Genomic DNA, 21,334 nt, shown 5'->3' on the forward strand with positions numbered 1-21,334 from the left:
TATCTTGGAAATTGTCTTTTTTAATTATAAATCCAATGCCTGCTCTAAGGAATTTAAAAAGAAAAGGAAGGAATTCCTGGTGATCTGGTGGTTGTTAAGAATCCACCTGCCAATGCAGAGGGCACAAGGTCCATCCCTGGTCTAGGAAGATTATACACGCTGAGGGGCAACTAGGCCTGCGCATCACAACTACTGGGCCCACGCTCTAGAGCCCTTGCTCTGCAATAGGAGAAGCTCATGCACTGCAACTAGAGACAGCAATGAAGACCCAGCAGAGCCATAAATATATAAAGAAAAAGAAAAGGAAATAGGTAGCACACAGGACCTCCAAGAGGTACAGTCACAAGGTCAGCAGCCACTGACCACATCCTAACCACACAGGGGGGGGCTGTTGTGATCAAGTCAGCAGGGCTACTAGAACACTGACAATGCAGCCTATCCTGACAATGGCAGCTAGCCCCTAAAAACTCCAGGACTTTCTCTTCCCTCCCAAAAAAGCAAGATGTCACTACACTTACCCTTACCAGATGGTTACTGGTCAGGAACTGACTGCAAGCCTGATCCTTCGCTGTACATGAGGCCAGGAAATGCTTTCATCTTTGGAAGCCAAGCTCATAATCAATACGCTTCATTCCCTTTAATGAATGTGAAATGGTATACTATCATTTATGTACAAAATCCTTACTGAATAATTACCTCATTACTTTTGCAATGTTAAATACGAAACCATCTTTTTCCAAATACTCTATCATCTACCCTATCAAGTCCCCTTTGCTTCTTAAGATCCTTCTACTGCAGACCTGATCCTCAAGCCCCAAGTTTTACTGCCTCCATGCTAAGCCTGCTGCACAGCTGGTCTCTAAGGGCTTTTCATCACTCAAGTGGAATGAATTAGAATCAAAAGTAAGAAGCAAAACTATCTTTATTTTCAGGTAACATACTCCTAGAACTAACATCTACTAGAACTAAAAACAAATTCAACAGAGTCACAATACTACAACATTACTATACAAAAACCAATTGCATTTCTCTATACTAGCAGTGAAAAATGCAAAAATGAAATTAATTAAGTAATTCTGTTCCAAAAATACAGGAAAATTAAGTACTTGGCAACCTGAACAAAAGAAGTGCAAGACATACACCAGAAACTATAAAATATTACTGAGGAAATTTTTAAAAATCTAAATTAATGAAAAGAGAATCCATGGTCATTGACTGCAAGTCTCTGTAGTGTTAAGATATTATTAATTCTCCCCCAAACTGAACCAAAAATTCAATACAATCAGTATTAAAATTTCAGTAGGCTTTTCTGCAAAAATTGACAAACCAATCTAAAGTTGATATGGAAATAAAACCAAAATGATTTTTTAAATGACCAAAGCAGGAGGAATTTCCTATTTTCAGAATGTAATATACATTATAAAATAAATTAAAAATAAATTAAAAATAAATTTTAAAAAAAAAGCTACAGTAATTAAAGGACGTCCTTGGTGGTCCAGTAGTTAAGAATCTGCCTTCCAATGCAGAGGACACGAGTTTGATGCCTGGTTGAGGAACTAGGATCCCACATGCCATCCTAAACTCACATGCAGCAACTACTGAGAAGCAGCAACTACCCACACGCCACAACTAGAAAGAATCCCACAAGCTGCAACTAACACCTGATGCAGCCAAATAAATTTTTTAAAAAGGTATAGTAATTTAGATGAAGTGGCACTAGCATCAGTTCAGTTCAGTCGCTCAGTCATGTCCAGCTCTTTGCGACCCCATGAACCAAAGCATGCCAGGCATCCCTGTCCATCACCAACTCCCGGAGTTTACCCAAACTCATGTCCATTGAGTTGGTGATGCCATCCAACCATCTCACCCTCTGTAGTCCCCTTCTCCTCCTGCCCTCAATCTTTCCCAGCATCAGGGTCTTTTCAAATGAGTCAGCTCTTTGCATCAGCTGGCCAAAGTACTGGAGTTTCAGCTTCAACATCAGTTCTTTCAATGAATATTAAGGACTGATTTCCCTTAAAATTGACTGGTTGGATCTCCCTGCAGTCCAAGGGACTCTCAAGAGTCTTCTCCAACACCACAGTTCAAAAGCATTGATCCTGCAGCACTCAGCTTTCTTTATAGTCCAACTCTCACATCCATACATGACTACTGGAAAAAACATAGCCTTGACTAGACAGACCTATGTTGGCAAAGTAATGTCTCTGCTTTTTAATATGCTGTCTAGGTTGGTCATAACTTTCCTTCCAAGGAGTAAGCATCTTTTAATTTCATGACTGCAAACACCATCTGCAGTGATTTTGGAACACAAAAAAATAAACTCAGCCACTGTTTCCACTGTTTCCCTATCTATTTGCCTTGAAGTGATGAGGCCGGATGCCATGATCTTAGTTTTCTGAATGTTGAGCTTTAAGCCAACTTTTTCACTCTCCTCTTTCACTTTCATCAAGAGGCTCTTTAGTTCTTCACTTTCTGCCATAAGGGTGGTATCATCTGCATATCTGAGATTATTGATATTTCTCCCAGGAATCTTGAATCCAGCTTGTGCTTCTTCCAGCCCAGCGTTTCTCATGATGTACTCTGCATATAAGTTAAATAAGCAGGGTGACAATATACAGCCCTGACGTACTCCTTTTCCTATTTGGAACCAATCTGTTGTTCCATGTCCAGTTCTAACTGTTGCTTCCTGACCTGCATACAGGTTTCTCAAGAGGCAGGTTCGGTGGTCTGGTATTTCAATCTCTTTCAGAATTTTCCAGTTTATTGTGATCCACACAGTCAAAGGCACATAAGGAAGACAATGGAACAAAATTGAGAGTCCAGAAACAAACCCTTATATTTATGGTCAATTGATTTTCAACAAAGACATAAAGCCATAATTGGATATGTACATGCAAAAAAAAAAATGAATTTTGCCTGTTACCTCACATTAGACATCCAAAATAGATTACAGACCTAATATAAAAAGTAAAATATAAAACATTTAAAAGAAAACATGAAGAAATCTTTATGACTTTGAATTAGGCACATATTTCTTTCATATGAAGCTGTGATTTATATAAAAATTAGACAAATATTTCTTCCATGTAAAGATGTGAGCTATACAAATCCAATTTGATAAATTGGATTTTATCAAGATTTTAAAACTTATTTTCACTGGAAAAATGAAAAGACAAGCCACAGATGGAGCCAATATCTGTAAATCATACGTCTGATAAAAGACTTTACCCAGAATATATAAAAAACAATTCCCTCATTAATAAGAAAATAATTTGATTAGACATTTCTCTAAAGAAGACATATCAGTAGCTGACAAGATAATGAAACGATGTTCAAAATCACCAGTGATTTAGGAGCAAATTAAAACCACAATAAAATATGATTTCACACCCACTAGAATATCTACAAATCAGAAAACAACTAAGTAGTGGGAAGGATGTGAAGAAAAAGGAACCGTTGATTGGAATTCCCCGACAGTCCAGGGGTTAGGAATCCATGCGCTCACTGCTGCAGGCCCAGGTTCAATCCCTGGTCAGGGAACTAAGATCCCACAAACCGCACCACACCAGAGGAAGAAAAAAAAAAGAACCCTCTAACATTTCAAGTGCCAATATAAAATGGAAATATAACTTTGGAAAACAGTTTGGCAGTTCCTAAAAATGTTAAGCATGAAGTTGTCCCATGAGCCAGCAATTTCACCCCTAAGTATTTACCCTAAAGAAATGAAAATATGTCCACACAAGAGTTGTGTTTAAGCAGCATGAGACTATTCATAGTAACATTATTCATAACAGCTAAAAAGTGAAAATAATCCAACTATTCATCACTTAAAAATGGATTACCAAAAATGAGCAAAATACTAACACATGCTACAACACAGGAACTCAAAAACCTTATGCTGAGACTCCAAGCACAAAAGACCACCTTTTGTATAATTATATGAAACGTCCAGAAATGGCAGATCTATAAAGGCAAAAGTAGACTAGTGGTTGCCTGGTGTTAGGGGTAGGAATAGAGTTTACCTGTAATCACACAGGAAGAATCTTTTGGGGATGATGTAAATTATTTAAAACTGAATTATGTGCCTTGTGTGCCCTGCCACCCAGGCTGCCACTGAAATCCCTCAGCGATGCTGGATCCTCAGGGATGCGAACTCGGCGGCTGGTGCTTCCTGAGGCTGCGCCTGACTGCAGTTCAGCGGCCACCAAAAGACCAGGGCCAGCCCCTGGGGGCAAGGAAGGCCACTCGCAGTTCCAGGAAGTGAACCGTCAGCAACTGCGCTCTAATACTGCAGGGGGCGCCCTAGCTCCCGCCTCTTAGAAATGGCTGCTCTTATTTCTACAGGTGAATGGCTCTCTTCGCGGGTGTTTCTGGCGGTCCGTGCTGCACTTTGGAGCATTGTTCTTAGTTAACTAGTAAATAAAGCCTCATCCAGTGTCCTGAAAAACAAAACAAAACAAAACAAAACTGAATTATGGTAATAACTGCACAGCTCTGTATTTACAAAATCAAACACTTAAAATGGATATAAATAAATGACACCTCAAATCATTTAATGTATAAATAACATCTCAATAAGGGTTAAAAACAAACAAACTGCAGACTTCTTCCTTCACTCTACTGTTCATTAGGTTCATACCTTCCTCAAGGCCTGAGACTCCCAGCCTCCTCTGGTTCCCTCAGATATTTCCACACAGGCATTTCCCTGACAAGGCACATACATGTATACTCCCATCTTGGTGTTTGCTTCTGGCCTATACTGTCTTCAAAATACAAATTAAAGTTACAAGAGAAAAAAAAATTATACAATGCAAACACTAACCAAAAGAAAACTGGTTCATCTATATTACTAACAAAACAGGTATTAAGGTAAAACAGCATTATTTGAGAAGAAGAGGGAAAGTTTGTAATGGTGGAAATTTCAATCCATCAGGAAATATAAAGTAGTATGTATTAATAACATAGCCTAAGAAAACAAAAACTGACATAGTGGAAGAGCTAATACAATTCGGTGGGAGAAGATATTTTCAACACGTATAACTGACAAGGGTCTTGTATTCAGAACCAAATACTTACCCTACAAACAGATGAGACAACCCAAAAGAAACATGAGCAAGAGACTTGAACATGCTCTATACCTCACAAAACTGACTATTCTAAAGGTGATGAACATACAAAAAGATACTCTCAATCTCACCGATAATCAAGAAAATAAAATCAATGATAATGACAAAATTTTTTTAATATTGGCAAGGTTATGGAACATCACCTGAAAATTCTCTATACTGCTGGTGAAACTGTAAATTTAGAGACGTTTATTAATTACCGTATCCAAACATATCCATCCTCATGACCCAACAATTACACTCCTAGGTATATACGCAACAAAAATGTGTGCATGTCCACATGCACAAGAATGTTAACCGCTGCACCTACTAGTCCCAAATTGGAAACAACTTCAAAGTCTATTATCTGCAGAGAATCACTTGAGGTACAATCATAAGATGGAATTCTGAAGCAATGAAAATGAACTACTCTAAGTATATGCAACAACAGGGAAGAATTAAACAATACTGAGCAAAAGGCAGACGCAAAAGAATACGTACTCCGACTGACTTACATAACAGATAGACAAATAGATAATAGAGCGAGCGAGTCAGTCACTGGGTCAGTCAGGAAGGCTATGACTTTTGGACAGAAGAAGAAAACGCATGTGAGGCTTTAAGTAAGCGTCTATTTCCTGTGCTGTGCTCTGTCATGTCCCACTCTTTGCGACCCTTTGCACTGTAACCCGCGAGGATCCTCTCTTCATGGGTTTCCCAGGGACAAGAATACTGGAGTGGGTTACCATTTAGTCCTCCAGGAGTACTGTTTTCCCGCAAGGTTTAATTTTTTGCCTGAGGCGCTATTAGCCAGCATTAAGTATCCTCTGAAAGAAGAAACAACAGCTGCAAGAGCCGCAAGGAGTATGTATGAGAATTTTCAGTGAGCAACGCCAGAGACCCCACGTGAGACGCAGAGAACTCCAAACCAAAAACGCTTCAAGCATGGCGCTTGAGCACGCCTGCCTACCACTTCCGGCAAACGCCGCGGGGCCCCGCCCCTGGACGACAACTGGTAAGCAGGACTGGTCCACGCTAGGAAGAGGCGGGGTATGATAAGCGGGGTCTTTAAAGCCAACGAATTTTTTATCCTATGGGAAAGGATGTGTTTATGCACCAATAGGACGCCGGGGATGAGGCCCCACCCACATCCCGCTGAGCCAATCCGCAAGGAGCAACGGTGGGCAGGGAGCGGCCGTTCTACTCAGCGGAGCCGCGCGGCATGGCGGGCGGGGCTCGGGAGGTCCTCACTTTGCAGTTGGGACATTTTGCGGGTTTCGTGGGAGCGCACTGGTGGAACCAGCAGGTAAGGTCTTTTGGCCGCCTCAACTGAGTTTTCCGGGTCTCCAGAAGTCCTTGCTTCTGACCTGTTCCTCTCGCCGCCCGAGTCCAGTCCTTCTCTGTGCCTCCTCAGGATGCTGCGCTGTGCAGGCCGACCGATGCCGAAGAGCCGCCGGGAGAGCTGTGCCCCGACGTCCTGTACAGGACCGGCCGGACATTACATGGCCAAGAGACCTACACGCCGAGACTCATCCTCATGGATCTGAAGGGTTAGGTGGTGGCCCGGGTCGGCCAGTTACCAGAGTTCCCTTTCGCGTGTGGAATTTCTAGCAGCGGTTCGCGTCAAGATCCTTGACTCCGACTATACTAGCCTGTGGGACTAGAGATGAGGAGCCATAGGGAGAGCTAACCACAGTATGCCGACACCTGAGGGGACGCAAGAAAGGAAAACTATTCCATTCAAGAGCTATCTCTGGAATGGGCTTCTTGTCCCTGGACAGCGTGATGCTCAGCTGTGGCGCTCCCCTAGAACCGCTGGTTGTGGTCTTTGCCACAGCTAATGACTAAGCTGGGAAATGAAGGATGGAATCCAAATTTTCCTAGGCAAGGGTTTTTTCTAGTCCATGTATATTACAAGAAAGCTTGGAAAGGCCAAGTGCTGGAGTGAGGCTGACGGCAGGTTATCAGGTGATGAGTGGAAGGTTAGCTGCAGGACGGGAGGGGCTGGGATTTACCTAACATTGCTTATTTTTTTTGTACAGGTAGTCTGAGCTCCCTAAAGCAAGAAGGTGGACTCTACAGGGACAAAGAGCTAGATGCTGCAATAGCATGGTATTTGTGATTTTGGAGAGGAGTTGGGAAGGAGCACAGGAAGGTGGAGAACTCAAGGAAGCTGACACTAGGATCAATTTCCACTTTCTTTCAGGCAAGGGAAGCTCACCACACACAAAGAGGAACTCTATCCCAAGAACCCTTATCTCCAGGACCTTCTGAGTGCAGAGGTGAGGACTTCTGTCCTGATCTTGTAAGCCCAATGCTACAACCAGTGCACCTCCACTGGGGCAGAGAAAAAGAGAATTTTGGGCACCCTCAGTGCCCTAGAATGATATTTTAAGAAAAAGCACTTTTTTCCTCCTAAAGGACTGTGACTACTACGAGAACATGAAGGAGGTTTACAGGGTGTGGCAAGCAAAAAAAAGGGGAGAATAAATCAGTGTTTGCCTCTAGACTGCCTGGACCTAAATGTGGATTTTCTCATCCCTCCCAGGGAGTGCTGAGTAGTGATGGTACCTGGAGGGTCAAATCAATTCCCAATGGCAAAGGTGAGACTTCTCCAGGGACTGCAGAGTGGGGACTGGGCGGTGCAGGAACACAAAGGCACACTGCCTCTTTTTCTTCAGGTCCCCCACCATTCACCAACGCTAGAACTCCAAAACCAGTTATACCCACAGAGGGCAGTATCAGAGTCTGGTCAGACTTCCTCAGAGTCCATCTCCACCCCCGGAGCATCTGTATGATTCACAAATACAACCATGATGGGTACGAGGCGTGGTGGTGGTGGGGTGGGGAGCTAGAGGCTGTAAGGCAAGAATTTGGGTCCCCGCCAGTGCTGGATGAGGCTCTTGAGGCCATCTTCCCTGCCCTCCTCCAAAACGAGATCATAGGCAGAAAGATGAAAGTGGGGAGTCTTGTAAGTCCCAGACTGTGGTTTTGCATGGCAGGGAAGCAGGCCGCCTGGAGGCTTTTGGCCAAGGGGAGAGCATCCTGAAGGAACCCAAGTACCTGGAAGAGCTGGAGGACAGGCTGCATTTCTACGTGGAGGAGTGTGACTACCTGCAGGTAGCTGAGGGGCACGGTGGGCACTGCGTAGAAACCTCCCTCATCCTGCCCACTTTCACTTTTCACCTCTCTCCAGGGCTTCCAGATTCTGTGTGACCTGCACGATGGCTTCTCTGGGCTGGGCGCCAAGGCTGCGGAGTTGCTACAAGACGAGTATTCAGGGCGGGGAATAATCACCTGGGGCCTGCTCCCTGGTCCGTACCGCCTTGGGGTGAGCAGTTCTTCCAGGGTGTTGGGGGAAGAGCCCCATGGAGAAATGAAGGAATGCCCAGTGAGAACATTGGTTAAAACAAACTGCCCTCATTTCTTTCACCAGGAGCTGCAAAAAAACATCTACCGTCTGTTAAACACAGCTTTCGGTTTGGTACACCTGTCTGCTCACAGCTCTCTGGTCTGCCCCTTATCCTTGGGTGGGAGCCTGGGGCTGCGACCTGAGCCGCCCGTCAGCTTCCCTCTCCTGCAGTATGACGTAAGACTCAATGCTCTTGTTCTGACATAGCTAATGAAAGGGCATAACACACACACACACACACACACACACACACACTCCCCTACACACACACACATAGCTAATGAAAGGGCAACACACACACACACACACACCCGTCAGCTTCCCTCTCCTGCATTATGACGTAAGACTCAATGCTCTTGTTCTGACATAGCTAATGAAAGGGCAACACACACACACACACACACACACACACACACACACACACACACACACACCCGTCAGCTTCCCTCTCCTGCATTATGACGTAAGACTCAATGCTCTTGTTCTGACATAGCTAATGAAAGGGCAACACACACACACACACACACACACACACCCGTCAGCTTCCCTCTCCTGCATTATGACGTAAGACTCAATGCTCTTGTTCTGACATAGCTAATGAAAGGGCAACACACACACACACACACACACACACACACACACACACACACACACCCCGTCAGCTTCCCTCTCCTGCAGTATGACGTAAGACTCAATGCTCTTGTTCTGACATAGCTAATGAAAGGGCATATCACACACACACACACACACACACACACACACTCCCCTACACACACACACACACACACACACACACTCCCCTACACACACACACACACACACACCCCTAAATCAGCCTTTATCTGCTACTGGATCTATTTTGAAGCCTCATCTTGAACTCGGCCCTGATGTGGCCTCTTAGATGACACTGTCCTATACCTGTCCAGCCCAGGGCCAAACACACCCCTGCTCTGTCCCAAAGCACACAGACGTCTCTGCCGTTACTACTCTGCCAACACAGCCTCTTTTCTACACCCAAAAGGCCAAGTGCTTTTCTTCTTATCCTCTTTACAGGCCGCTCTGCCCGTCCACTGTGGTGCCATCCTGGCTACAGCCCTGGACACAGTCACTGTTCCTTATCGCCTACGGTCCTCACCAGTTTCCATGGTTCATCTGGCTGATATGCTGAACTTCTCTGGGAAAAAGGTATGAAGCTTTTTGAAGAGCTGGGTCAGAGCTGAGAAAGACTCTGTAACTTGATTTCTTTCTTACCTTTAGGTGGTGACAGCAGGAGCAACTATCCCCTTCCCCTTAGTTCCAAGCCAGTCCCTCCCTGATACCCTAATGCAGCTTGGACAGGCCACCCCATGGACCCCACTGTCTGCATGTGGGGACCCTTCCGGGACATGCTGCTTTACCCAGTCAGTGGTGCTGAGGGGTCTAGACAGAGCACGCCACACCAGGTAAGGACTGGTGGTCCTCAGGAGCCCTTGTCAGACTTCCGTTTCACATGCTTTTCTCCCTGACACCTCCGGATAGCCTAATGGCACTGCCCTGCTCGCCTTCCCTCTACCCCACTTATTGGTAAAACAGACTCTGAGCATCCTGATCAAGCTGATGGCCTGAGAACCTAAGTCCTAGTTTCTCATTCATGCTGCCACAGATTAAAGGTGGTTTTGGCTTTGTTCTGGCAGTCAGCTCACCCCCGGGACACCTCTGCCCTCCCCGCTCCACGCGTGCACCACTGGGGAAGAAGTCTTGGCCCAATATTTGCAGCAGCAGCAGCCTAGAGTCAGGAGGTCAGTAGAATGCTTGCTCCTCTCCTCCCAGACCTCAGACCTCCCTTGACTTTCTCTCACTCAGCTGCTGTGCTCTCCCCCCACAGCTCTTCCCATCTGCTGCTGACTCCCTGCAGGGTAGTCCCTCCTTACCCCTACCTCTTCTCCTCACGCCACAGCCAGCATGGGTTGCTACTCGATGCTCCTCCAGCAGGGACAGGTATGTAGCAGGTGAAGAAAACCCAGAGGTTTTCAAGCATGAGAGACTTTTACAGTATCCCTTCATGAATGAAAGTACTGGGGAAGTTCCCAGGTTAACACTCCTTTATTCACTCTGTGGTTCCTCAGAGAAGTGTTCTTCCCCTAGTTGCTGGTGTACAAAGGGGACAGGACACTGTATAGTTTACTGTACAGTCAAGTCTGCCAGAGGCCCAGGCTTCCCCGTGTGAGCGATAGAGCCCCAGGGTAGAGAACAGCTCCCATCCTCTCTCCCCGCAGCGGTGGAGAGTATCCCAGTGCTCGGGGCCCTCTGCTCCTCTTCCTCCTTGTACCGGGCCCTGGGAGATTTGGCCAAAGATCTCTCCAAACTTGACCTGCGACGCTGGGCCAGCTTCATGGACGCTGGAGTGGAACAGGATGACCTAGAGGAGACGCTGCAGGAACTGCGCAACCTGGCCCAGTGCTACGAGAGTGGCAACGATAGGCTCGTGGACTAAAGCTCCAAGAAAAGGAAAGGACTAGTTTACAATAAAAACTGCTGGGTGCAGGAGCTCAGTGTCTTGGGACTGGCTACAGCAACACACGCATTTATTACATTTAGAATCACTGTGATCAGATCACACAACAATAAATATGTACCATCAGACAGAAAAAAATACAACACAGAAAAGGAACTGCGCCCCACTCTCCCTCAATGCTCTTTACAACTATTTCTAAGGTCTTCGTAAAAGATGCACAGGGTGGCAGGATCGTCCGACCCCCAGCCTGCCTTTGTCACTGGCCCCCGTTCCTCCAGCTCCGCATACTGAACTCAACAGTTGCAGAAGCGAGGTGCAGCACCCCACCCTCTCCCTGATCACCAGGGTGCCTGGTGGACTCAATGCTCAGATGACACCCTCACACTCCAGGTCTCACTCATCCAGCTCTTCCTCAGACAGAAGGTCCCCATGGTCAGACAGCTGGTCTGTATTGCTGGTACTGGTCGCGTCGTCCTCGTCCTCAGAGCTGGCCTCACAGGCTGTGTGGAAGAGCTGCATGAGTTCTCGAAAACGATGGGAAACCTAGGAGGAGAGTGAGGGGCCTGACTTCACTCTTCTTAAGTTAGTAACACATTAACATTTACAACCCACCTGCCAGTGCAGGAGACACAGGTTTGATCCCTGGGTCAGAAAGATCCCTGGAGAAGGGGATAGCAACCCACTTATTGCCTGCAGAATCCCACGGACAGAGGAGCCTGGTAGGCTACATCCATGGGGTTGTGAAGAGTCAGATACAAGTGAAGTGACTTGGCATGTGCTCACTCAAGCAAGCTATATGATACACCAACATGAACCATCTGATTTGTTGTACACAGGCTGTGAGGGTTGAGTCCTCCTTACAGATACGGAAACGGGTCAAGAGGCTAAACACCGCCCAAAGTCACATTCCTTCTAAAAACTAAAATGCAATCTGGGGCTTCTCCCTCAAAAATGCCCTTTCTCTTCTAGAGCCACTACTATCCATGCTGACAAGTCCAGGTCTTACTCAGGGCAGAACTTACAATCCCCAATCATATCTTAGTTGGCCAACCTGTCCTCTTCTTGCCAAACCCTTTCCTTGGTTCCTCTAGGGCTTGAAGCTCTAGCAAGGCTCACCCTGCTTACCTCAGTAGGGGTCTTATTTCCCAGCTGCTGGGAGATGACACTGAAAGTCTGCGGCTGTGCTCCTTGCTCCTGGCACATGGTCAGGATCACCCGGTCAGCTTCCCTGGAATCCACACATGGCCATTAATCTCAATCAGTAACCTGGTGTGTTCCGCATGCTTACCAAACACACATACATCCCCTGTCCGCACCTACCTTGTCCACAGGACCACCTTTTCCCCGGTGGAGCTGACCTTGCTGTTGTTGGCACATACTGTAGCTTCTGTGGCCTTCGTCTGCAGCTCCCCTCCTGGACCCTTGCCCTGTAGTCCACTGTCTTTAGCCAAACCTCCTCTAGGGGCTTTAGGAGAAGTCTCTGAGGTGTCAACTCCTGCTGAAGAAGCTCCATGGAGAGGGGACACCCTGTCTGCTGTGGTCACCCCAGCTCCGCTGGAAGGCAGCCAGCTCTCTTGTGTGTCTGGTTTCCCAGGCACCTGTCTTCTCCCGAAGTCTCCAGTCCTTGAGGAAACAGGACTCAGGAAGGAAGCAGGGGGTTCGACAGTTCCAGGCAATTTCTCAGTTTCGGAAGCATCCCAGGCCAGCATGGATGGTTCCAACTCAGCCCCTGGCTTATGACCCTCCCCCTCACACTGAAGTCTGGGGGATGCCCTGGGGCAGGAGAGAACTGCAGGCCCAGCCTGGTTACTCCTGACAGCGCACAGCACAGTTCCAGCTGTGGAGGGAAGCTGAGGAGTCTCTGGTGAGCAGGGTGGTGGCAGGCCATCAAGGAGGAGCTGGTCTGTAAAAGTCACTTCTTGAGGGGACGGCAAAGTGCTCCCCGCTGCCAATCCTGTTTAGGAGGAAAATAAGGACCTAAGGGTCACACTGCATCTAAGGACTACAAATTACCATGGGGTCACTCTGGCAAACTACTGTGACAAAGTTCTGATGTACAAGAGTGAGGCAAGGGTAGGGGCTAGAGTTGTTTATATAAAGATATAAAGTCTGTTGCCAAAGCTGAAAATGGCTGAGTCTTTAGAATACAGATCATAGAGGATCTGCAGATAAGGAGAAGGGGTTCAGGAATGGGAACACAAGAAGAAAATGCTGGATCATGCGGATGTTAAGCACTCTTAATTCTACAAGAGGAGTGAGGCCACAGGAGAGAAAATTAAGGCTAGACAGGAGAAGAGTTTCCTACTGGTTTATTAGTAAAAGAGGTGGTAGTCTATCCCTATAAAGACCAGTGTTATCCAGGCTCAAAGACGTCCCTGCGTGAAGCATATGAGAATGAGACAGAAATAAAGGGAGAAAGGCTGGGCTGGCAGTTGGGTCACTCACCTGCAACAGGCATCTCTCCCTTCCTGGTACTCCTGCCAGTCCTGCTCTGGGTTGCCTCAATGCTTTCTCGCTCCTCTGGGGCTTCCTCCTCCATCACGTCCTTGCCCTGACCAGCTTCCTTAGCACCAGGCATAAGATTGGCCTCTCGGTGGGGACTGCTGCCCACCAACTCATGGGGCTCCTTGCTCTTGTAGGATTTGCTGTCACAGACCTGCAGGGATGGCCTTCTGGGTCAAGGGTCTCCTGACCTCTTTTGTCTTGGGGGCTGACCACAGGAAGAAGCCCTACACGATGCTCAGCAAGTCAAGCAACATGCATGCCTGCTCCAAGGGTTTTAAAGGGCCCAAAATAGAGTGCTGCATTCTACCACTCCTCCTCCAACCAAGGACTGTATTTTTGTTGGCAACCAAGCCTAGAGAAGCAGCACTACCTTTCGGCTGTTTTCCTCACACACGTTTGTTTCATTTAAAAAAAGAAAATCTTAGAGAGAAAATATATGAACTGGTTGGTATTTTTCCCTATTTCAAAACTTCACCTAAAAGATTCCCTTTAAAAAGCAAAATCTGTGACATATATTTTTAAAGATTCTATTTATTTTGCACACACACACATTAGTGAGTATGTATACAGCTTATTATTTATTCACATGTAATCTCTTTAGGAATTCAACAATGCGCAGAGCTGGGGTAACAGCACCACAAACAGCAGCGCAACCTGGGGCTTGCCCAGAGCTCCGACGCCCCTGGGTCCCAGTGCTCTCCTCACCTTGCTGCTGCAGTGGCTACAGCTTCTCCTTCTGCTCTTCTTCATCCTGGAGTCAGGACCTCCCTCATGGCAGGAACAGGCACAGTCCTTGGCCCCATCTGGCCACTCAGCCTCCTAGGAGACACCTGGGCTTGGTTAGCTGTCAAACATTTTTGGTACCAAGAGGGAGCCAAGTTGTGAGCCATCTAAAGTCCGCCCCCTGACCCCCTCCCCGACTTCCTTTCTATCATATACCATTTCTTCACACTGCCTGGGGAGACGATTGGCCAAACTCAATTAAAGCCTACTATGCATCCCTGAAACAATCCGTAAATGACCCACAGGCTGACAGACCCCAGTCGCCCAGGCATTTCAGGACACATTTAAGTGGTGCCGTCTGAGGCTAAGTCACAGAGAGCTCCGTCGCGGGCTGCGATCTACTCACTCGTCCGCCTCTGTCTCTGTTGCCCTGTGCCTGGAGCTCTCCCCTCTCTTCCAATCCCCTTGAGAGAGGGCTTTGTACATATGGAAGGCTCACTCAATGATACTCTCTGTTCAATAAACCCAAGACATAAGTACCATTATTATCCCCGTTAACAATGCAGAAACTGAAACAAAGATTAAATAAATTGCCTAAGGTCATTCAGGTACTAAGAAGTGGTTTTCCCCAAGAAAGAGTACAAGACATGCAGCAAAGGGACAGTGACTAAAAACTACTTCCTGAGGAGAACAGAGAGCAGTGAGCACAGGCGGGCTCTGGGGCCAAACAACCCGTCCCTGACTAAACATGAGGCCCTGGGAACGGCCCCTCTTTGCACTTCAGTTTCCTCTTCTGTAAAACGCAAACAAAACAATCTTTTCACAGGGTAACCATGAGAATTAACTGAATAATCCATGTAAAATATAAGAGATATATGATGCTTTGGAATACGGCTAGGTATCAGTTGTTGTCATTACTAAAATGAGGAATCCTGGTTCTATTTTTTCACAAGAACAGAAAGGAAGAAGACCCAAGGGCAAGAGAAGTATCTCTGAGCAAGAGAAACAGATCCTTCTAACGAGTTAATCATGGCTGGGACCTCCTCAGCCACTGCACTGTTCTTCGCATGGGCTCAGGGTGTGTGGCACAGCAGCCTGACCTGACCTATGGCTCCTGCTCCACGGCTTCTGCAGATCACAGAGGCTTGGCACCACCCTACACCACAGAACCACTCAGACAGAAAATGCAAGGCTTGAATCAGGATAATCGCCAACAACCTAGCGTACCTTATCGTGATTTTGGACCCCAATCTCTTTTCTTCTTTTGTTCTTTGAGGCTGTGGGTATCTTGGGAGGTTCCTCTTCCTCTTCCACATCAGGCAATGCCACTTCTTCAAAGCCATCAAACTGGGGAGGAGTTGGTGCCACTCAACAAAGACTCTGGGCAGACGTCCCTCCTAGGTATGACCTTCCCCCTTCACACCCCCACTGCAGCCTCAAGGCCTGTACCTCATACTCCTTCTCCTCAGTCCAATTGATCTCTTCAAAGTCACCCATCCGGCTAGCTGCTGGGCGCAGATGGTCAAAGAAGATGGAGAACTCATCCTGTAGGTGGTCGTGGCCCTTGAGGAGCTGCCACATCTGTGTCTTGAGCTGGGGAGAGTTGCAGAAGGAAAGATGAAGTCTCTAGAGCCTCTCCAGACCACCATTCCAAATCAATCCCATATACTTCTGAGGTCTACTTTCCTTATCAACTGGGAGACACACAGAAGATGCTCTTTGATTAAGAACTCCTAAACTCCCTCTCCCTCCTTGCTTGCCTACACAGGAGTATAGGTATACCTCGATTTAGTGTCTTTGCTTTATCACACCTCAGATACAGCATTTTGCTTTTTCTTTCTTTCTTTTTTTTTTTTTTACAAACTGAAGGTTCATTGCAACCCTGAGTCAAGCAAGTCTATCAGCACCAATTTTCCAACATCATCTGTTCATTTCATGTCTCTGTGTCCCATTCTGATACTTCTCACAATATTACAAAATTGTTTACTATGTCTATAGTGGCAATATGTGATCATCGATCTTTGATGTTACTACTGTAATTGCTTGGGAGCACCACGCATCTCACCCAAATGAGACAGCGGACTTAAAGGTGTACGCGTTCTGACTGCTCCACAGACGGACAGTTCCGCCATCTGTCTCCCTCTCCTTGTGCATCTCTATTCCCTGAGACACCAATATTGAAATTAGGCCAATTTCACTTGAATACTTTGGACCTATAAAGGCTCTAAGTGTTCAAGGGAAAGATATAGATGCACACCTCTCACTTTAAGTCAAAAGCAACAAATGATCAAGCTTAGTGAGGAAGGTACACCTAAAGCCAAGGCAGATTGAAAACTAGGTCTCTTGTGCCAAACAGCCATGAACACAAAGGAAAAGTTCTTGAAGGAAATTAAAAGTGCTATTCCAATGAATACACAAATGATAAGAAAGCAAAACAGCTTTCTTGCTGATATGGAGAAAGTTTTGTGGTCTAAGATCAAACCAGGAGATCAAATCAGTGACAACATTCCATTAACTCAAGCCTATACCAGAAAAAGGCCTTTTTGTTTAGTTGCTCAGTCCATGTCCAACTCTTGGCCACCCCAAGGACTGACTGTAGCCCGCCAGGCTCCTCTGTCCATGGAATTTCCCAGGCAAGAATACAGGAGTGGGTTGCCATTTGTTTCTCCAGGGGACCTTCTTGACACAAAGGTGGAAACAGAGTCACCTGAGACTCTCAGGCTTGGCAGGTGAATTCTTTACCACAAAGCCACCTGGGAAGTCCCAAAACCCTAATTCTCTTCAGTTTTATGAAGGCTGAGACAGGTGAAGAAACCTGCAGAAGCAAATTTTGAAGCTAGAAAAAGTGATTCATAGAGTTTAAAGAAAGAAGCCATCTCTACAACATGAAAGTGTAGGATAAAACAGCAAGTGCTAATGTAAAAGCTACAGCAAGTTATCCAGAAGGTCTAAGATAACTAATAAAGATGGCTACACTAACAATAGATTTTCAGTGTAGAAAAAGACTTTTATTGGAAGAAGATGCCATCTATGATTTTCATAACTAGACAGGAAAAGTCATGCCTGACTTCTAAGCTTCAAAGGACAGGCTGACTTTTGATTAGGGGCTAATATAGCTGGTGACTTTAACTTGAAACCAATGCTCATTTACCATTCCAAAAATCCTACGGTCCTTCCAAACTATGCTGAATCTACTCTGCTTCTGCTGGTTTAAATGGAACAACAAAGCCTGGATGACAGCACATCTGTGGACAACATGATTTACTGAACATCTGAAGCCCACTGCTGAGACCTACTACTCAGGAAACAATCCTTTGAGAACATTATTGCTCACTGACCATACATCTGGTCACCCAAGAGCTCTGATGGAGACGTACAAGGAGATTAATGTTTTCGTGCCTGCTAGCAAAAGAACCATCATGCAGCCCATGGGATCAAGGAGTAATTTCTAACTTCAAGTCTCAGTACTTCAGAAATACATTTCATAAGGCTACAGCTAACACAGATAGTGATTACTCCTCCAATGGATCTGGGGAGAGAAAACTAAAAACCTTCTGGAAAAGATTCACCATTCTGGATACCATTAAGAACATTTGTGGTTCACAGGAAGAGGTCCAAATAATCAACATTAACAGGAATTTGGAAGAAGTTGATTTCAACACTCAGAGATGACTTTGAGGGGGTTCAAGATTTCAATGGAGGAAGTAACAGCAGATGTGACAGAAACAGCATGAGGATTAAAAACAGATGTGGAGCCTGAGGATGGGATTAAATGGCCGCAATCCCACATAAGACCTGAATGGATAAGAAGTTACTTCTTGCAGATGAGCAAAGAGAGGTTTCTTGAAATGGAATCTACTCCTGGTGAAGCTGCTGCTATGAAGATTGTTGAAATGGCAACAAAGGATTTAGAACATTACATAAACTTAGTTGATAAGGCAATGGCAAGGTTTGAGAGGATTGACTCCAATTCTGAAAGTTTTACTGTAAGTAAAATGCTACAGAGAACTCATTCATGAAAGGAAGAGCCCATCAATGGGGCAGACTTCATTGTTTTAGGAAATTATGGGGACTTCCCTGGTCGTCCACTGGCTTAGGCTCCACACTCCCAATGCAAGGGGTCCAGGTGTGATCGGTGGTCAGGAAACTAGATCCCACATGTTGCAACAAAAGATCCCACATGCCACAACTAAGACCTGGTGCAGGCAAAAAATATTTTTTAAAGAAAGAAAAAAAATTGCCACATCCACTCCAATCTTCAGCAACCACTACCTGATCAGTCAGCACCAACAATGCTGAGGCAAGATCCCCCAGCAACAAAAAGATGACAACTTGCTAAAGACTTGGATGCTGACTAGCATTTTTTTTCCACTGTTCTGTGCAGAATTCAAGATCTTAGTTCCCTGACCAGGGATTAAACCTGTACCCTGTGAAATGGAAGCTTGGAGTCTTAACCACTGGACCACCAGGGAATTCCCTAGCATTTTTTGAAAGTTGAAATATACTTGATTTACAAATTGTGAACATTTTTAAATTAACATATGTAAATTTTTAAAAGCATAATGCTACTGCATCCTTAATAAACTATGGCTGGGCTTCCCTCGTGGCACTGTGGGTAAAGAATCTGCCTGCCAGTGCAGGAGACCCAAGAGATGTGGGTTCAATTCCTGGGTTGGGAAGACCCCCTGGAGTAGGAAATGGCATCCCATTCCAGTATTCTTGCCTGGAAAATTCCATGGAGAGAGGAGCATGGTGGGCTACAGTCCATGGGATTGCCAAGAGTCAGACACACATTCTTCACTGAGCACACATGCACTTCACTTCATCGTGTACACCTAAAAAAAATTCATGTGACTCACTTTACTGCAATATTTACTGTACTATGATGGTCTGGAATTGAACCTGCAATGTCTCTGAGGTATGCCTGAATTATTACTTTTTTAACTGATGTATATAGTTGATTCACAATATTGTCAACATTGTGTTAGTTCCAGGTGTCCAGCACAGTGATTCAGTATGTGTGTATACACACACACACACACACACATATACATATATATACTTTTTCAGATTATTTTCTCTTACTGCTGCTAAGTCACTTCAGTTGTGTCTGACTCTGGGCGACCCCATAGACAGCAGCCCACCAGGCTCCCCCATCCCTGGGATTCTCCAGGCAAGAACACTGGAGTAAGTTGCCATTTCCTTCTCCAATGCGTGAAAGTGAAAAGTGAAGTTGCTCACTCATGTCTGACTCTTAGCGACCCCATGGACCGCAGCCTACCATGCTCCTCCGTCCATGCGATTTTCCAGGCAAGAGTACTGGAGTGGGGTGCCATTGCCTTCTCTGTATACTGAGTATAGTTTCCTGTGCTATACAGTAGGCCCCCACTGGTGACCTATTTTATACACAGTAGTGTGAATATGTTCATCACAAACTCCTAATTTATCACCGTACCCAAACTTTCCCCTTTGGTAACCATAGGTTTTCTATATTATAAACCAAACGTTTTCCATACTTAGTATGATAAGTATGATAAGCTTATCAAGTGAATTAAATCATACTTCACTTAGTATGATAATCTCTAGATCCATCCATATTACTGGAAATGGCAATATTTCATTCTTTTTTATGACTGAGTAATATTTCATTGTGTATATATAGGTCTTTGGGCTTCCGTGGTAGCTCAACTGGTAAAGAATCAGCCTGCAATGCAGGAGACCCCAGTTCAATTCCTGGGTCAGGAAGATTAACTGGAGAAGGGGACAGCTACCCACTCCAGCATTCTGGCCTGGAGAATCCCATGGACTGTACAGAATGGGACACAAAGAGTGGGACACAACTGAGCGACTGTCATTTCACTTCAAATAGGCCTTCATCCGTTCCTCCATCAATGCACGTTTAGGGAGCTCCCATGTCTAGGTTAGACGTGCCTGCATTAAAGGTCTGATTCCCAGTGACACTCACTACTCACTAGCCCTGCCTTACCGGTCCCCAGCTCAGGCACTAACTCAAGGCAGAGCAAGGAGGGAAACCAACCCTCCACCCAGACCATCACCTCCTTCCTTGAACTTCCCTTCCAGGGTATTTATAGCATTCCTGAGCCTGTGAGAAGCAGTCAGGCTCTGGTTTCAGATGGTAACCACCTCACCCAAGTGTTTTATGCCTTGAAAGTAAAAGTGAAGTCACTCAGTCATGTCCGACTCTCTGCGACCCCATGGACTGCAGCCTACCACACTCCTCCGTCTATGGGATTTTCCGGGCAAGAGTACTGGAGTGGGTTACCATTTCCTTCTCCAGGGGATCTTCCTGACCCAGGGATCGAACCCAGGTCTTCCGCATTGTAGGCAGACGCTTTACCGTCTGAGCCACAAGTTTTATGCCTTAGGTAAGCCTAAAAACTCCTTGCCATTTTCATCCCCTCCAGAAGTCCATTGCTCAGAAGCAAGAGGATTGCTTAGGGAAGGGAGAATGAAAGGCCAAAAGCCAAGATGACAATGGAAGGGAAGGACAGGACAGAATACCTCAGTGATCTCCTGGGGCAAGCAGTCTGCACAGCTCTGGAGGACCTTGATGATCTTCTGGTGGTGTGAGGGGTTCTCTGCAAAGCAAATTTCCAGCTGCCGAAGAAACTTGCGACTCTTCTCAAAAGCCTGCTGCTCTTCAAACTACCAGAGTGGAAAGAGGGCAAAAGAGGTGTCATCTGTGCAGCCTGAGAAGGACTGGAGGGCTCTAAGCATAAAAACCAGAAAGAATGTGCTGGAGGCATAGGGGATGACAAGGCTCTGGTTTACAACGGTGATATCTTTTTTTTTTTGGCCTCACCACAAAGTTTGTGGATCTTAGTTCTCCAATCAGGAATTGAACCTGGGCCCCAGCAGTGAAAGTACCAAGCCCTAACCGCTGGACTTCCAGGGAATTCCCTGTAAGATCTTTTTTTTTTAAGACCCTAGCATCTATCTACCTTGGGTTACTGGGGTCTACCAACTTAGAAAACTAAGATGTAAATGAAAGATTCAAGAGTTATATGTCTCAGGTTGCTTACAGTTTTCAAGGACAGTGAGATCAGACACATGCCAGTTTACAAAGTATTTTCACAT

At 45.8% G+C, this 21,334-nt stretch overlaps 2 protein-coding genes and 1 long non-coding RNA gene across 11 annotated transcripts in view; 1 reads left to right on the top strand and 2 right to left on the bottom strand.

The window, feature by feature from the left end:
* Window positions 1-904: 904 nt before the first annotated feature.
* LOC139035145 (uncharacterized) lies at window positions 905-6,130 on the bottom strand. The gene is made up of 3 exons (XR_011487680.1): window positions 5,849-6,130; window positions 4,640-4,763; window positions 905-4,439 (listed from the first exon to the last, which is right to left on the bottom strand). It is a non-coding gene; the product is annotated as an uncharacterized lncRNA (long non-coding RNA).
* A 155-nt stretch (window positions 6,131-6,285) lies between these two features.
* MSTO1 (misato mitochondrial distribution and morphology regulator 1) lies at window positions 6,286-11,040 on the top strand. 2 transcript variants are annotated; one of them, XM_020912443.2, is made up of 14 exons: window positions 6,288-6,408; window positions 6,517-6,652; window positions 7,145-7,214; window positions 7,309-7,384; window positions 7,651-7,705; window positions 7,784-7,922; window positions 8,105-8,222; window positions 8,299-8,433; window positions 8,539-8,691; window positions 9,568-9,699; window positions 9,772-9,956; window positions 10,188-10,292; window positions 10,379-10,491; window positions 10,770-11,040. In XM_020912443.2, the coding sequence occupies exons 1-14, from the start codon at window positions 6,325-6,327 to the stop codon at window positions 10,985-10,987; spliced, it is 1,719 nt and encodes a 572-aa protein (XP_020768102.1). In that variant the 5' UTR covers window positions 6,288-6,324; the 3' UTR covers window positions 10,988-11,040. The 2 variants fall into 2 exon arrangements, with proteins under 2 accessions (XP_020768104.1, XP_020768102.1); XM_020912445.2 differs by lacking the exon at window positions 10,770-11,040 and having other exon boundaries at window positions 6,286-6,408; window positions 10,157-10,292; window positions 10,379-10,467.
* GON4L (gon-4 like) overlaps window positions 11,013-21,334 on the bottom strand; it is an 88,976-nt gene continuing 78,654 nt past the window's right edge. For 7 of the 8 annotated variants that reach the window (XM_070467472.1, XM_070467473.1, XM_070467470.1 and 4 more), the window contains 8 exons: window positions 20,759-20,902; window positions 15,686-15,829; window positions 15,464-15,583; window positions 14,219-14,332; window positions 13,454-13,664; window positions 12,329-12,962; window positions 12,134-12,236; window positions 11,013-11,551 (listed from right to left, as the gene is read on the bottom strand). In XM_070467472.1, the coding sequence (XP_070323573.1) occupies window positions 11,402-11,551; window positions 12,134-12,236; window positions 12,329-12,962; window positions 13,454-13,664; window positions 14,219-14,332; window positions 15,464-15,583; window positions 15,686-15,829; window positions 20,759-20,902 (1,620 nt within the window). In that variant the 3' untranslated portion in view covers window positions 11,013-11,401. Of the gene's footprint in view, window positions 11,552-12,133; window positions 12,237-12,328; window positions 12,963-13,453; window positions 13,665-14,218; window positions 14,333-14,642; window positions 14,749-15,463; window positions 15,584-15,685; window positions 15,830-20,758; window positions 20,903-21,334 lie in introns of those variants that run through there. The other variant, XM_070467476.1, reaches the window with a different exon arrangement.

This window comes from Odocoileus virginianus, chromosome 5 (assembly GCF_023699985.2).
Source record: "Odocoileus virginianus isolate 20LAN1187 ecotype Illinois chromosome 5, Ovbor_1.2, whole genome shotgun sequence".
NCBI classification, from domain to species: Eukaryota; Metazoa; Chordata; class Mammalia; order Artiodactyla; family Cervidae; genus Odocoileus; species Odocoileus virginianus.

What these genes read in the sequence shown, in the direction of transcription:
- MSTO1 (XM_020912443.2), top strand. Translation starts at nt 6,325, where the DNA reads ATGGCGGGCGGGGCTCGGGAGGTCCTCACTTTGCAGTTGGGACATTTT. An exon ending in CGCACTGGTGGAACCAGCAG is followed by an intron (nt 6,409 to 6,516) that starts GTAAGGTCTTTT and finishes GTGCCTCCTCAG; the next exon opens with GATGCTGCGCTGTGCAGGCC. An exon ending in TGAACTTCTCTGGGAAAAAG is followed by an intron (nt 9,700 to 9,771) that starts GTATGAAGCTTT and finishes TCTTACCTTTAG; the next exon opens with GTGGTGACAGCAGGAGCAAC.